At 54.5% G+C, this 15,426-nt stretch overlaps 1 protein-coding gene across 4 annotated transcripts in view; it reads right to left on the bottom strand.

Moving 5' to 3' along the window:
- The window catches only part of SLC37A1 (solute carrier family 37 member 1), a 60,191-nt gene that overhangs the window by 32,577 nt on the left and 12,188 nt on the right, over positions 1-15,426 (bottom strand). For 3 of the 4 annotated variants that reach the window (XM_087861826.1, XM_045774168.2, XM_087861827.1), the window contains exons 3-8: positions 13,830-13,911; positions 6,630-6,762; positions 5,882-5,960; positions 2,730-2,865; positions 1,321-1,397; positions 262-428 (exon numbers count right to left, since the gene is read on the bottom strand). In XM_087861826.1, coding sequence (XP_087717952.1) covers positions 262-428; positions 1,321-1,397; positions 2,730-2,865; positions 5,882-5,960; positions 6,630-6,762; positions 13,830-13,911 — 674 coding nt within the window. Of the gene's footprint in view, positions 1-261; positions 429-1,320; positions 1,398-2,729; positions 2,866-4,334; positions 5,855-5,881; positions 5,961-6,629; positions 6,763-13,829; positions 13,912-15,426 lie in introns of those variants that run through there. The other variant, XM_087861828.1, reaches the window with a different exon arrangement.

Genomic DNA, 15,426 nt, shown 5'->3' with positions numbered 1-15,426 from the left:
ACCACGCACGCCGATGCTGCGGGGGGTGGGGGGAGGAATTTCCACATCAGCTACTCCAGAAATCAGGAGACAACAGAAAATCCAGCAAGAGCGGGAGAGAAACAGCTCACAGGAGAAGTCTACACCCGAAGAGGGAAGCCTACCTGGCACGGGGAGAGCCAGGGCAACCAGGGCCCGCAGTGCACTAACACAGCCCTTTCTTTTAACTACTTGCCCCCCAAAGCCCTCCGGGGCGTCACCTCCAAGGCCATGTGTACTTACGTTCGATGAGGAAGAGAAAGCACACTATCCCCATGGCTGCCACGATGGCCCCAGGAACGACGAAGGACAGGCCCCAGCACGTGGACACCCAGTAGCCAGCAATCAAGGAGCCCAAAATGTTGCCCACAGAGGTGTGGGAGTTCCAGACCCCCATAATCAAACCTCGCCTGCAACACAACAGAACACAAGACGGCAAATGGCGTTGAGAAGCTTCCGTGGGCCAGCAGGTGCAGGACAGATGGTGCCCAGGCCGTGTGAGAGGTGCCACGGAGATCCGCGGGAAGGCCGCTCCCGGGAGGTAGAGGGCCGGAGACGTGCACGGAACAGGGTTCTTATTTTACCTCAGGTGGGGCAAGTGCACGCCTCGCTCAGAGCTCAGCGACTCTGTGCTTAGAGAGAGGACAGAAGCCTCTCCCTGACCTTCCTGGAAGGCCCCAGATTTAAATTCGTGCCTCCATAATCTAACTACAGTCATTGAGGAAATACCCCGTCCATGGAGCCCACCACATGAACGAAGTGGAAGGATCTAGACCAGGCGTGCCGAGTGGGCTCTCGTTCTGGCTTCCCTGTCTCGTTTCGTGGCCTTGGGCTCTTCCTACCCTGTGCGTCTTCCTACGCTGTGTGTCACTTGGATATCACAGTGGGATCTGGACTGTGGTCCCATCCCCAGAGGCTGAGCACGGCTCTGCTGCTGGGCGCTGGGTGACCCACTCAGGACCGGCCACACTTCCACGTGCCTTCGAGTCTTGGGAAGACCTGGGGCAGGGCCCTAAGCTCCGTGTTTCTCCCAGGCTCGCAGGTGAGCAGCTGCTGGTCAGACTCGCCCCGCCCACGACACAGTGCGGGGAGCGGGGGGCGTCTCCCGGGAGGAAGGACCCCTGAATTTCAGCACCCCAAGTCCCAGAGGTTTCAATCACCTTCCCTCATACAGTGGACTCGTAAAAGTGGCTTTTTCTGCAGTAAATCCAAAGAATTAACTAATAAGAAGGTGGTGGTCTGGTTTTCATCAGAATCGCAAAAAAAATAAATGCTGCTGGAAGTGGGGCCACCTTTGCTCACCTTCCTTTTCCAAACCAGTTGCCAAGGCAGGTGACGACGCTGGGCCAGCCGGTCGTCTGCACCAGTCCATTGATGATCTGCGACAGAGGGGAAAACGGACTCACTGCCAGCCGAAAGGGGTGGGCGCGCCCCGACTTCAGGCCAGGCTCACAAAAGCTCACTCCTCCCTGTTCTTTGCAACTTTGGGAGCAGAGTGGGGACTCCCGCAAAAAGGCGGCAGCAAAACACTCTTTGATGTGAGCCCCAATGGCCAAAGATGTGTTTTAAACCACACACACGTGCGCCTGTGTGCGATCGTAAGAGTGATGGCGTACAGAGAAACTCGCAGACCCGTTTCACTTCCCGTATGCTGACCCTCTGAAGGGGGCACAAACCGGAGCCTGTGCTTGGGGAAAGCATTTCTCCACTTTTCAAGAGCACTCTGAGCTTAGGCTCTAAGAAGAGGCTCAGGAACAGCAAGCAGGTTTGCTTTAGTCTCAGGAGCGTCAAGGGCAAGTGCATGACAGACAGGAGGCCAGGTCCAGCTGCCTGCTCCCTCCCACCGCCGCTGGGCTGGCCAGCCCTCCAGGAGATGGGGGGCCGTGGGTCTGGCCTCGCGGGCAGTCAGGCTTGCCTCCCTCTAGGAACACACTGGGACTCTGGGAAACTGTGCATTCCTTCCCTCTGATTCCCCACTTACTATAAAGTGTGAATCACTGTTGTAATTAAAACTTTTTCAAGTCCTATGGCAACATTTTAACAAGCAAATTACATACCATCCGCTGTGATATTATAGCGCCCCCCAGGCTACGTGGGGAGCCTCAGAGGCTGAGCAGCAGAACGGCAAGTCACCTTCCACGTGCAGTCAGTACTTACCCACGGGGCCATGGGGAGCGGAGGAACAAGGGCGGCAGGACGGACGGGCCAAGCTGCACAGCACGGCCACACGGCCTGCCCTGGCCTCTACGCCCCCTGGAGCACCGTGAGGCTCTCTGCTTTCCCCTCGCTGACTGCCTGCAGCCCCGTCCTCCTGCCAGCAACTCCAGGGCCCTCCCTTCCTCCTACCCCTGCCTCACCTCATGTCCCTCCAACACGAGAGGTCAAATGCATCACAGGATGCGACGTCTCAGTCTTCCACATGAAGGTGGAAGGAGTCCCCCTGCTGGGGTGCTGGTGGGGGTGGGAGTGGGCTCTTTAAGAGACAACTCCTGGGACTAAGGAGGCCTTACAGAGGCTGCAAGGACGGAGCGGAAGGGAAGCGGGGCTTCCCAGGCCCGTGCCGACCCCGACCCCCGATGGCAGACAGGACACAGTGTTGCCCCCAGCCCGCAGCTTTCTCTTGTAGCAGGGGTGGGGACCCGAGGCACAAACGCTCAGTCTGATTCTTCACGGACCCGCCGTCCATGGGAAGCCACGGACCCAGCCCTTACCTGAGTTACCACGTAGAATCCAAAACTGTGGATACTGTAGAAATACCCTAACCCAAAGAGGGCGGTAAAAGCACCACTGGCCAGCATTCCAAACGTGAGGTAATACCGAATGGGCAGGCGTTCCCCTATGATGCCGCTGAGGATGGAGAAAAAAGAAGCAAACATGAGAAATGAGAAGGCGGGGCCGGGGGGCTGCCAGGTAAGCATCTGACTCTTGCTTTCGGCTCAGGTCATGCTCTCGGCATCCTGAGATTGAGCTCCACATCGGGCTCCATGCTCAGCAGGAAATTTGCTTGTACCTGCCCCCCCCACCCCTCGCCCCGTCGGCTCTCTCTCTGGAATGGAGAAATAAAATCTGAAAACAAAACAAAACAGCAAAAGCTTGTCCCGCTAGTTAATCCTGCTTTTATATAAACAACGTCCGGTAAATATGCATAGTATTTAAAGATGCTGATGTTCAGACTGTGGACGTGTGTCATGAAAAGGGATCACCGGTGGCCTCAGCAAGTCTCTCGGCCCTGGAGCTGTCGCTAGGTCACCTGCGTTCATACACCGGGCTGGATGCGCTCTGCCATTAGCTGCCCTCCTGCCGCCACCACTGTGACCTGGTTTGAAGACAGATTTTCTTTAACATGAGGTCTGACACAGGGGCTAGGGCTGCTCTGCTCCTTTCCCAGCAATGCCACTCGCTAATTAGCGGGCCTTGCAGGACAATTCCTGCCCAGAGCTGTCTGGGAGCTCGGATGAGATCAAAGTGGCCGAAGGGCCGGGTCGGTGGTGGCTGCTCGTGCCACGGGAAGTGCATGCCTGACGGCCCAGGGAGATGTGCCACCGTGGAGCTACTTGTCACTGTCACTAAGTGAACAAACTCCAGGATAATCACAGGTGACTGTGAGCTTTTGGAGTCACTGCAAACCATGGATCTCCTTTCCCTGCATGTAGCCATTCTGGAGTCAAATAAATAAGAAACGTGATGACACTTGCCTGCCCGTGAACAATGCTCAGGGAACTAGCTCCAAAATTCTGTCCTTCATCTCAAGAACCAATACATCAGGAAAGCTTTCCTTCTGAAGACCCCAAAGGGGGAAGATCTACTTAGCACCACCCAAATGACTAAAGCAAACTCAAGAGCATTCTAGAGCTAAACCAGCGATCCATTTCAACTCTCTGGCTTCAGAGAAGAGAAAACGTGTCCCAAAGGGGCTGACCTGTCTGATGTCACGGGACAGAGCTAGTGCCATCGGCCAGGGCTGACAAATGTTCTCAGTGTTGCTATACGACATTGGGCCCAAATTTCGTCTCTACTCCAAAGTTGTTAAAGAAACGGCCTAAGGGAATGGACGCCATCCCATATCATATCCGATCCATACACAGACTAAAGGCCACGCCGCACCTGCCAGGAAGGGCCTGCGCTAATGAATGCCCCACTGCAGACCGCTGACCTGACATACTAACGATCCATTTCTCCAGCCACGTGCCCTGATGTCACTAAAAGGCCACGCAAAGAAGCAGGGTATGCCCTCGATACAGTCACGATTCTACTCCGGATTCACATTAGACAGAATTTTACAATAACCCCCATTAGCAAGTTGTATGACAAATTACCTTTTCCAATAAAGAAGCAACAACAGAACCATCTTATTTAAGGGCTTCTTAACTCTTGATACGTTGCACGGGGTCATTCTCTGCGGTGGGGGCTGTCCTGTGCTGTAACATGCTTGGCAGCCCTGCTCTCTGCCTGCTAGACGCCAGAAGCACCTCCTTCTCCTGTTGTGACAACCAACCACGCTTCCAGATCCTGCTAAATGTTGCCTAGGGGACAAAATCACTCCCAGCTGAGAACCACACGTAAATACTATTTTCTAGTAACTGAGAAAAACACATTCCAACCTTTGGGTCTTTTTATACTACAGGTTATTGGTGTCCGGTAAGACTGCAGTCTTTGGAGCATAAATATTTGACCTCGAGATGGCATATGGCCAGCCGCGTCGTGGCAACTCAGGCCCTACGAAGCGTAATGCGCGCATGGCCTTCTCCTCCGCGGGGCTGTGCTCTGTTGTGCGGCACAGGCAGCAGGCGTCCGTATCCGTCCTCATTCATTCATTCATTCAAACAAGTTCTGCAGTGCTGTGCAAATACAATATGGCGAGGGGGGGGATCCACTCCATCAACAGAAACCGCCTGACTGAGCACCGACCACTGCCCAGAGCTGGCGGTGGGGGGCAGGTCGAGACGATGCCACACACTGGGCGGGTATCAGGGAAGAAACTAAGCGTTTACAGGGATTCCCAAGATTCTCCAAGCTCTGAGATCTCTAAGTCTCTGCAAGCAAAGCCTCTTGAGCTAAGGGCCTTACTCCCTACAATTTTTTTTTTTAAACCTGGCTGGACTGACACAACGCCAGTTTTTAATCAGCCAATCACATGTCCTGTTACCCACATATCATTTCCACCTTCCTGGGTCCACTCAGAATGGGCTAACGATCACATGGAAAGATGCTGGGGACGCTCCGCGGGCCAGGCTCTGGTCCGAGCATTCTACATGTATTAGCTCATTCAGTCCTCACCACAATCCTGTGAGTTAACTACCGTTCTCCCCACTTCATAAAGGGGAAACTGAGGCCCACAGAGGGGCAGTAACCTGCCCAAAGCTGTGTGAGCCAGCGCTAGAGCCGGGATTCACTCCCAGCAGCATGCCTCTGAGGTCCATGCCCCAAGTGCAAGGAGGGCGGTGAGGTGCCCTGTGGGGCCGAGCTGGGCAGCCAGGTGTGTAACCTGTTCTGACGGGGGCAATCTGGGACATGTGAACAGACGGCAGCCCCAGAGACCAGAGGAGAGGATGCGCTCTGCGGAGCGTCCCTGGGAGCCACCAGTACCCTGTCTCTGGCGACATCGCGGCAGGGCTCACGGTACATCTGAAACCCCAGGGCCCTGAGCGCCATCCCTGGACAGTCCGCCGCGATTGCCACAATACCAGGGACATCTGAATGTGCGGTTTTGCAGTGGCGCCTTGACCACCAGAGCGCCCCGTGCACACTGGCTTTCACTGCGCCCTCGTCTCTGAGAAGAGATAGGAAGGGAAGCAACCTGCGGACACGTTCTGCACCAAACGGATGAGAACCAGCAAGGGATGGAGAACCCAAGCCAACCTACCTCAGGTACATGCCAATGGCGTAGGCGCACAGAAACGAGTAATCCAGGGCCCCGAGCAGCTGCTGGTAGTTGTCCTGGTCTACACGGGATGAAAATCAACAGGAAACAGTGAGTACTGTTTACTTTACACTCAACACCGGTTTCTGTTCTGGCGCAGGATGATAAAATACACACGCGTGCCCTGTATGGTTGGGCAGTGCACCCGGAAGGAGAATGGGGCCGTTTCCAGCGCAGAAAACCTGGCAGAACATCTGGCTAGCTTCTTGACAAAGGGAAAGAAAGTGGCCACATTTTCAAGTACTCACTAAACAAACGTTATTTGGATTAGAGGAAATTCCCACCATTCACGGGGCGCACGTGGTGCATTCACTTAGCCTCCCGTGCGAGTCTGGCTGTTCCTCGGCCGCCCCAGGCCAGCCCCCGCCCCCTGCTTCTGGGGGTTCCCCGCTGTCCCCCACGGTTGATGCTTGCAAATCCTCTTGCAGCTCGACACAGACAAAATACAAGGGATCTTCATTAGATTGCAGTGGCCGTGGAAGGAGAGCCAGCTGACAGGAGACGGCTGTCCCCAACCCGGCAGTCACGCTCGAGAACGTGGTTACTGCAGCTCAGATGGGCCAGGCCGGGACTCTGGCAGCGCCCAGCCGGCTGCCCACTGCTCAGCCGTTGAGGAGCCAGAGGACGGGGCACTTCGGGAACCCCAGATCCGAGTGCACACGTGGGGTGCGGGGAGGGATGGAGAACTCACCAAACGGGGCCCAGCTGCAGTCCGTCTCGTTGTCTGCTGGCTGGCGGAGGGGCGTGCCACTGGCTTTCCGGCTCCAGCTACTGAACCCGACCTGGCCCTCGTGCAGGGTAGCGCAGTACCTGTGCAGCTCGCCCTAGGACATCCGCAGGTGTCAGAGGCCAGAGACGTGCACTCAGGGAGGCCCTGCGGGCTCGCAGCCGAAAGCCTGCCCAGGACAACCACGTTCCAGCAGAGTGAGGCCCCCCGGAGGTGGTCTGTCTGCAAGACCCACTGAGTCCCTGCAGGGAGTGAGGCTCTTGGGGCCCTCCGCCGCGCCCAGCCCTGAACACACACACAGCCAGCACAGGCCCACGTGGGGCCCCAGAGACGACCGCTCTCAGCAGCCATACGGCTGGACGCTGCCTGCTGCCATCCCGGCACCGTGGCCCGTAGCGGAGGAACGGACGCTTTGCACTGGGTATATATAACCAAACGCTGCCCAGCAAAGCACAAGAGCAAGCCACAGGTCTGCACGACGATGCGGACAAGTGTCACACAAAGGAAGCCTGACACGGGCAGTGCAAATGGCAGGACTTCAATTATGACCCTAGAGGACAGGCACCGGACCCTTGGTGGCACTCGTGGGGCTTTGGTTACCCGAATGAGGGTAACGATGGGGGGCAGGGCACACGGAGCCTGGAGCTGGAGCTGGACAGGGGCCGGACCCGAGCCTAGGTGATGATTTCCCAGGCGAGCTTGTAAATGTTTGCCAGGCTAGACCCCTGAGATCTGTGGATGTTACTGTGTACAAGTCATATGTCAAGAAAACAACAAAACGGCTGGGGCAGGACGCCACCAGCCCACCGAGCTGTCCACGGAGCCCGCAGGCAGGCCAGGGGCAAGGGCACTCGGGTGGAAGGGAAGCGTAAGGCTCAGGAGCTCTCTGGCTGACAGGTGTGGGGGCCCGAGCAAGCTGTTTCCCCCTGCCTCTGTGTGCCCGCCCCCAGACGGGGCCACCCCTCCTCACCCACAGAGCACTTGCTGGGATTGGTGATGCTGAACGCCACGTGTCGGCGCGTGCTTGGGACAGGGCGACCCGTGAGAAAAGGCGACCGTTGCAGTGGAGCTCGGAGGTGCCAGGAACGGCTAGAGGAGCGGTCACAGGGCACGTGTGCAGGGCACAGGATGTTCTTTATGAAGATGAACCCCACTTCCAGAAAAGGGCCACACGATGGCCCGGGCCCATCGTGTTATGGGGGAACCTCCATGCATCTGACAGTCCCCTCCCCCGGGGCTCCCTGCCACCTGCTGTGTGTTTTCTGGGTTTTTTACTCCAAGTGGCTCAGAGGAAGCAATCCTCCAGATGAGGGCAGAAAGGAGGCATCCTCAAGGTCAGCGAGGTGGCCCTTAGCGGGAGCAGAGCCCTAAAGGGGAATTCTTTACTGGGCTGCCACCTGAGAGAGGCAGGGGGCTGGGGGGCACCAGGAAAGCATTCCCCCCAGGTCAGGACACGGGGCAGCAGGCAAGGAGCTCCACCTCGGTGCACCAGGCAGGGAGCAGCCGGAGTCCTGCCCACCACCTTCCTTTGCCGGCACCCGTTTCTTCAGAAGGGAGTCACCAAAAAGGATCACCTCCACGCGGCTGCCCTTGCCAGGGCTGTGGTCAACCTGGGCGGGACACCTCCTGGTTTTGCACGGACACACGCCACTGAGACCTGGCATGGCACACGGGACGCGGTCACTCTGTGGTCTTGTGGGTTTGCCGTCATCACTGGCCATTCTGCTAGAATTCCAAACATTGCTCTAAAAACTAGCCAAGGGCTCCGCTTTACAAACTCAGTTAAGTGTTTGCTAAGTAACTTTCCTGTCGTCCTCCTTGGATTACTCAGAGCCCCCTCTGCCCCTGCCTGCGCTCCGGGCTCGCCCAGCTGCATGCGGCAGGAACTCCGGAGGGAGGCTGGGGAGGCTGAGCCCCTCCTTCCCGCAGCAGGCAGTCTCACATTTCCCCATTCCCCAGTCTATACTCGGCTCCCCCTCTTTGCCTGCAGAAGTCAGCCTCTCCCTGGGCCACAGGCTGCACCTCACTGTCCTCCCGGTTCACCTGCCATGAAGAAAGCTGCAGGCAGGCTGTGGGGGGACTGTCTGCTGAGAGGGAGCCCATGCGCAGGGCCTTACACGGGAGCAAGGGGGGGGTGTAGACCCCTGCTCCAAACACGGTTTCCACATCCTCTCCCATCAGGTCAGATTCCCAGGGAGCAGCCGTTGTGAGAAACAGAAAAGATTTGGGAAGGATCCCTTCTTGTTTCAGAAACAAGCAGAAAAGCACTTCTGTTTTGGTTTGTCCCAAACACCCCGGGGGCCAAGCTGCTGACTTCCCGCCTCCATGAACCATGTGGGGACCGCTCCCCCGCTGGCCTCTCGGAGGACCCAGGGCGCGGTGACTGGCAGCCGTGGACAGGGGGTCCCCCACTCACAGCCCGCCCCCGCACACTGGAAGCGCCATCTCCACCCCTCTGCCGCTGCACGAAAGCGAGGAAGGACTTCATGCTGTCTGCCACAAAGGGCCCCGGGACGCTTGCATCACCGCACGCTGCTTTCCAACAACACTGCTGCACTGTCATACTTCAGTGAGTTTTACTCCCCAACTTGGTGTTTGAGGGGAAATTAAGGATTAGTGAGACCAAGATGAACCTATCAGAAAAATGCTCAGCGGGTGAACGGGCTCGTTCCACGGCGTGATGGCGTTGGGGGACTAGCCCTTCACTTTCACGAAAGCAGTCGCCTTTGCCAATGTTCACAGAGTGTGTCAACAGATACCATGAACCAAGTCACACACGACAGCAGGCGGTCACTAAAAGCTGAGCGATCAGAAGACTACATGGCGTGGAGCGCGCCCGGTACACGATCCTCGAGGCCGTCTAGCACCGTCCGTGTGACCCACGGTGTGACAGCAACAACAAAATACACAGCAAATGCCACGGGCCTGGAAAGTGTGGGCGGGGGTGGGGGAGGACAGTGTCTGCAGGATGGGAGGACACAGTGAGCAGCCAGAGCCCCAAGCAATGCGGGTGTGGGGGGACGGGCGGGCAGGGGTGGGGTGGGGGCATTTGCACTCGTCCCCCCGCAGATCCCGCTCCAGCCCTGGCCCCTCCCCGCTGCCCTCACCCCAGCAGTGCGCAGTGAAAGGGAACCACAGGGGATCTGCGGGGAGCACGGCCGTCCAAGGCGACACTGTCCTACACGCACACGTGTCCACACAGCCGCAGGCACACATCCTACCACGGAGGCCCACGCGGGAAGGCTGTTGTTTAAGCTCGCAACTTGAGCAACGTCACAGAGCAACTACTTGGCCAGAACCCCACCCGCGGGCACCCGGACCCGGGAATTCCAGTCCCTAGAACTGGGAGCCTGCGGGTTGCTGTCAGAGCAGCCAGGTGCCTGAGACAGCGCTGCGGCAGGAGGACGGGACAGTTGGGCCGCACCCACGGCAGAACCCGCGTGTGGTCAGGTGCTCCGAGGGAACACGGGTGCCACGGGACAGTGGCGCGCACACACCCCCACTGACACACGTGTACAGAGAGAGAGGGGCGCCTTCTGCTCACGGCTGATTTTTCAAAACTGGAATCCTATGCAGACTTAGGTACACCTGAACTCTTCTTTCAAAACAGCCCTTTCTGAAATCTTTCTGTCAACTGGTGTGGCTCTAATTCTTTTTTTTTTAATTGTTTGCTTATTTATTTACTTACTGGTTTACTGATTTATTTTTTTAAGTTTATTTTTCTTAGGAATCTCTACGCCCAACGTGGGGCTCGAACTCACGACCCTGAGCTCAAGAGCCACACACTCTTCTGATTGAGCCAGCCAGGCGCCCCTCTAATTCTTCTAAGTGGTTGCACACGTCAGAATATGGACTGGCCATAAGTTACGCAGACTTCCACCTGCTGATTAGGGTCACCTAATATGCAGGGCTTTTTTTCCTCCCTTTTTCCTTTTTTTTTTTTTTTTTAATTGCAAACAGTGCTACAATGCAGGCACTTATGCGCACTCTCCCAAGTGTGGACCCTTTCATTTTCATGGGCCGGAGTTCCAGGGCTGAGGGGTGCGTGTTCTTCTATTTCGGGAGGTGTTCACGGAATGCCCCCAGAGGGCCGCACCCCTGCACTCCCATCGGTGGCGCCTGGCTGCCTGCCCACCCTTGCTGCCCTCGCACCCGTGACCCGGGCCAGCGTGCTGTCAGGTGTTCGGACGGTGGGTGTAAGGCGACCTAGTGCTACTTTCGCTGGCCTTGGTGACCACTCGCAAGCTTGCACACGGCTCATCCAGGTTGGCGAGATTCTGGCCCCTTGTCTCCACCCTCTCCGGCTGTCCTCCTTCCGGTTTGCCAACTTCACACGCCTAAGACGGACATCATTTTGTTCTTGGAATTTTACTTATTTATTACACTTTAACCTTTAATCCATCCATCTATTTTTATAAGACAGGGATTCAATTTTATTCTTCTAGTCGAATAGCCAGCTGTGCTCCCACCGTTCGCTCAAAAAGCTACACTTTCCCACCGTCTCTGTCCACCATGCCGCATTTTCTATTCTCTTCCACAGACCTCTCAGTCTGTTCTCATGCAATACCATGAAAATTTGATTACAGTGGCTTAAAAATGCTATCCTTTCCACACTTTCCTTGGTCATTAACTCTTGGACATTTTTCCACATACATTCTTGGATGACTTTGTTCATTGAAAAAGGCACTGCTGAGACATTCGCCTGGAGCGGCCTTCCGTTGCTGCATCCATCCCGGGACACTGGCCTTTCCAGAGAGCAACCCTCCCACCCAGGGCCGGCGTGTGCACCGCCAGCTTTCCCAGCTGCTGTCCATCTGTCACTGAGCTGTGTGTGTGCAGAGAGGGCTGGGCACTCACACTCAGACCAGCGGGGGCTGCCGTTCCCGGGGGGGGGGCACAGGTGGCTGGGACGGCAGCTGGGAGGGAGGAGGGCTGCGCCTGCACCCCCACCGGCTCCCGGCCCGGGGCCATCACTGGCACCTTGGTTTTCTTTTTGTTACACTGAAATGACATATGTCGTGTCAGTCTTCAAATGTCATTAAAGAACGTGAGCCATTTTATAAATCACAACCACTGGGATCAATTTCAGCTAAGCAAATATGGTTTCATTTTGTTGTGCTTATAACGCAGTAGGAAATACAGACTACAGATAATTCAAACTATTCCTTGGGTCCCCAGAACCATGCCTAGCTCCAGTTCTATAAAGACGATGTGCTAAAGCACGCGACAGCCTTGGAAGGCGTTGTGACGTTAAGTTGGTGTGTGCGGTGGGACACCCTTATCTATCTCAGGAGATTCCGCGCAGGGCCCATCCAGGTCCACGCACAGCTAAGGTGCTAAGTCTGAAATTCTGTGTGCGGAAGAAAAGCTGGCTGTGGGGCTGTGGACGTACTCGGGTCCTCAACGCCCTGCAGGCCCCGTGGCACTGGGGCTGAGAGCAGGACCCCGCAGCGTTCACTGGAGCTGGCGCTGCCCTGCATGAGGGGACAGGGCGCCTGAGTCCCCAGGCCGCCGTGAGGACTCCGCTAAATGATGAACAGACGCACCGTGTCAGGCCACGGGCTTCAGCAAGCGCTAGGACTGACAGAATGCTTCCAGAAGAGCCGGCGGGACCCTGCTTCCTCATGACACCGCTCATCAGGAGGCCCCAAGCTCCCAGCAGGGAAGTTGGGAGGGTGCCCCACGACAATGCCACATCCCTTCCTGGCTACACGAGGCCTGTTGTGGTATCACATCAGATCCAAGCTTCCTGTCCTGCCGCAAAGATCCTGCCATGGCCAGCCTGCCTTCCCCACACTGCCTGCGTCCCAGCAAGCCTCTGCCACCAGCCTGCGGCTTCAGGGTGAGGGCCTGTCCTCCATCTGCCACTCCAGGCGTCCACCTCCCCCCTCCAAGCTCCATCCTGAGAGCCCAGCAGGCTCCCAGCCACTCCTGCTCTGCCAGCCCCACGGTGCTCACGGGACTCTCCGACAGTCTCCTCCGCTTTATCACTTGCCCTTTCTTGAGCTGTGTGTTCGTTTCCCTAACAAGGAAGACGGAGAGTGAGTGGTAGCATTCAAATGCAGTGGCCGGTCCTTGGGCGATTTTGGAGTCCTGCTTGGGTGCATTAAAGCCCACTCTCTCTTGTTCCCTCCTTTGAAAACCACATTTTTAAAGGTCTGCAAACACTTCCATGGCCATTAAAACTTGGTGTATCAAAACCTCGAGAAATCTGCAAGCACCGTGAAGGGAGGGCATGGAAGGTTCCTGCTTCCTGGAGGTCAAGCGGGAATTACAGGATCCTTTGCACAGATGGATGCTCTTTAACGTCCACTGGGCGTTACAGGAGAACGGGGAACACAAAACTGTCCGCAGAAGCCACAGCCTTGCTCGGCATTGCCTCTCCCGTTGGCCTGAAGACCACTCGGTGGGAATGGAGAAAGCGTGTCTGCAAGGTCAGAATTACAGTCTGGGATCCGGATCCGTGTCCCTGCCCACGACTAGCGAGGGAGGGGGCAATCGAGCTGTAAATAAGCAATCTTTGGCACTGGACAATTTCCTTGTTCCTTCTACAATCAAGAGTCAAAAGCCTGTCGAAACTTTATAGGCAAAATGATGACATTCCTACGAGGGTAAGAAAATGATCCTGCTTCTTCCCCAGTTAGAACTGGCTATTATGTAGGTTTGTCTACCTTAATCTTCTTTCCTCAAAGTGTAGTTAAATGACGGCTGAGCAACTTCTTGCAAACCCGTCACTCACACAGAAGCTTGGGTTCTAAGGACAAGAGAGCCACCCTCACAGCCAGACTTAGAGCACAACGACAGCAGAGGCGCTCTGGGGAACAATTTACGATGGGATATATTGGGAGGAGAAATTCACAGGATAAATGTTTAATTAAGCTTTAGGATTCTGCAACTGTCAATTAATATAACTGAAAGTTTATCACCTCTAAAATGATACACCCTAAAAGCATTTCAAAAATTTTCATTTCAGAAAAGAGACACTAATAATCAAAGCACGACAGCCTGCTTCTAAACCATCTGTTTTCTCCATTTATCTCACCGCCCTCCCCCCACCCCTCCCCACCCCTCCCCCACTCCCACACTGGTTCCTAAAGTAACTACCAGTTCCCTACAGAAATTACAGGCAGGATATGAGATGGGGTGCTTTTCATGATCTCTTACCTTAACTATGCTGATAGGCTTTCGGGACAAGTGGAAACTTGCATACAGCAAAAATGTCAAAATAAAAATGAAGGCTCTGTACCTAAAACACAAAACAGAGGTAGGGAATGACACAAAATAATAGAAGATGCATTAAGAATACGTTATGTTTCCCTTGCCTCTGGAGTCGTATCTAGAAAATGTTGCCAGGGCCGATGTCAGAGAAGTTATTGCCTGTGTTCTCTTCCAGGATTTTTATGGTGTCAGGTCTCACATTTAGGTCTTTCATCCACTTTGAGTTTATTTTTGTGTGTGGTGTAAGAAACTGGTCCAGTTTCAGTCGTCTGCGTGTGGCTGCCCAGTTTTCCCAACACCACTTGTTGAAGAGACTGTCTTTTTCCTGTTGCGTATTCTTGCCTCCTCTGTTGGAAATGAGTTGACCATAGAGTTGTGGGTCCATTTCTGGGTTCTCTATTCTGTTCCATGGATGTGTGTGTCTGTTTTTGTGCCGGTACCGTACTGTTCTGATGACTACAGCTTTGTAGTGAATCTTGAAATCTTGGATTGAGACGCCTCCAGTTTTGTTTTTCTTTCTCAAGAAACTGTTTGTTCCAGTTCTGTGAAAAACGTTGTTGGTATTTTGAGAGGGATTGCACTGAATCTATAGATTGCTTTGGGTACTATGGACATTTTAACAATATTTGTTCTTCCAATCCATGAGCATGGACTGCCTTTCCGTGTCTTTGTGTCCTCTTCAGTTTCTTTCCTCAGTGTCTATAGTTTTCAGAGTGTAGCTCTTTCACCTCTTTGCCTTAGTTTATTCCTAGACACTTTATTGTTTTTGGTACAATTGTAAATGGGATTGTTTTCTTAATTTCACTTTCTGCTGCTTTATTAGTGTACAGAAATGCAACAGATTTCTGTCTGTTAATTTTGTATCTGCGACTTTACTGAATTGACGTATCAGTTCTGGCAGTTTTTTGGTGGAGTCTTCTCAGGTTTTCTATATACAGTATCATGTCATCTGCAACAAGTGAGAGCTTTACTTCTTCCTTACCAATCTGGATGCCTCTTATTTCTTTTTCTTGTCTGACTGCTGAGGCTGGGACTCCCAGCACTAGGTAGGGTAAGTGGCGAGAGTGGACATCCTTGTCTTGTTCCTGACCTTAAGAGGAAAAGCTCTCAGTTTGTCCCCACTGAGTACAATGTTCACTGTGGGGTTTTCATATATGGCCTTTATTATGTTGAGGCATGTTCCTCTAGACCTACTTTGCTGAGGGTTTGTATCATGAATGGGTGTGGTACTTTGTCAGATGCTTTTTCTGCATCCACTGAAATGTTCCTATGGTGTTTATCCTTTCTCTTGTCGATGCGATGCAGCACACTGATCGTCTGAATACTGGGCCACCCCTGCATCCCAGGACTAAATCCCACTTGATTGTGATACATGATTTTTCTGGTATACTGTTGGCTTTGGTTTGCTAATATTTTGTTGAGGACTTTTGCGTCTATATTCATGAGAGATATTGGTCGGAAGAGATGAAAATCCTTGAAGAGAACACAGGCAGTACTTTCTCTGACATTGGCCGTGGCAACATCCTTCTAGATCTGTCTCCTG

The sequence above is a fragment of the Ursus americanus genome, chromosome 4 (assembly GCF_024610735.1).
Source record: "Ursus americanus isolate L20-20 chromosome 4, mUrsAme1.1.p, whole genome shotgun sequence".
Taxonomy (NCBI): Eukaryota; Metazoa; Chordata; class Mammalia; order Carnivora; family Ursidae; genus Ursus; species Ursus americanus.
This window is presented reverse-complemented; position numbering and strand designations above follow the sequence as displayed.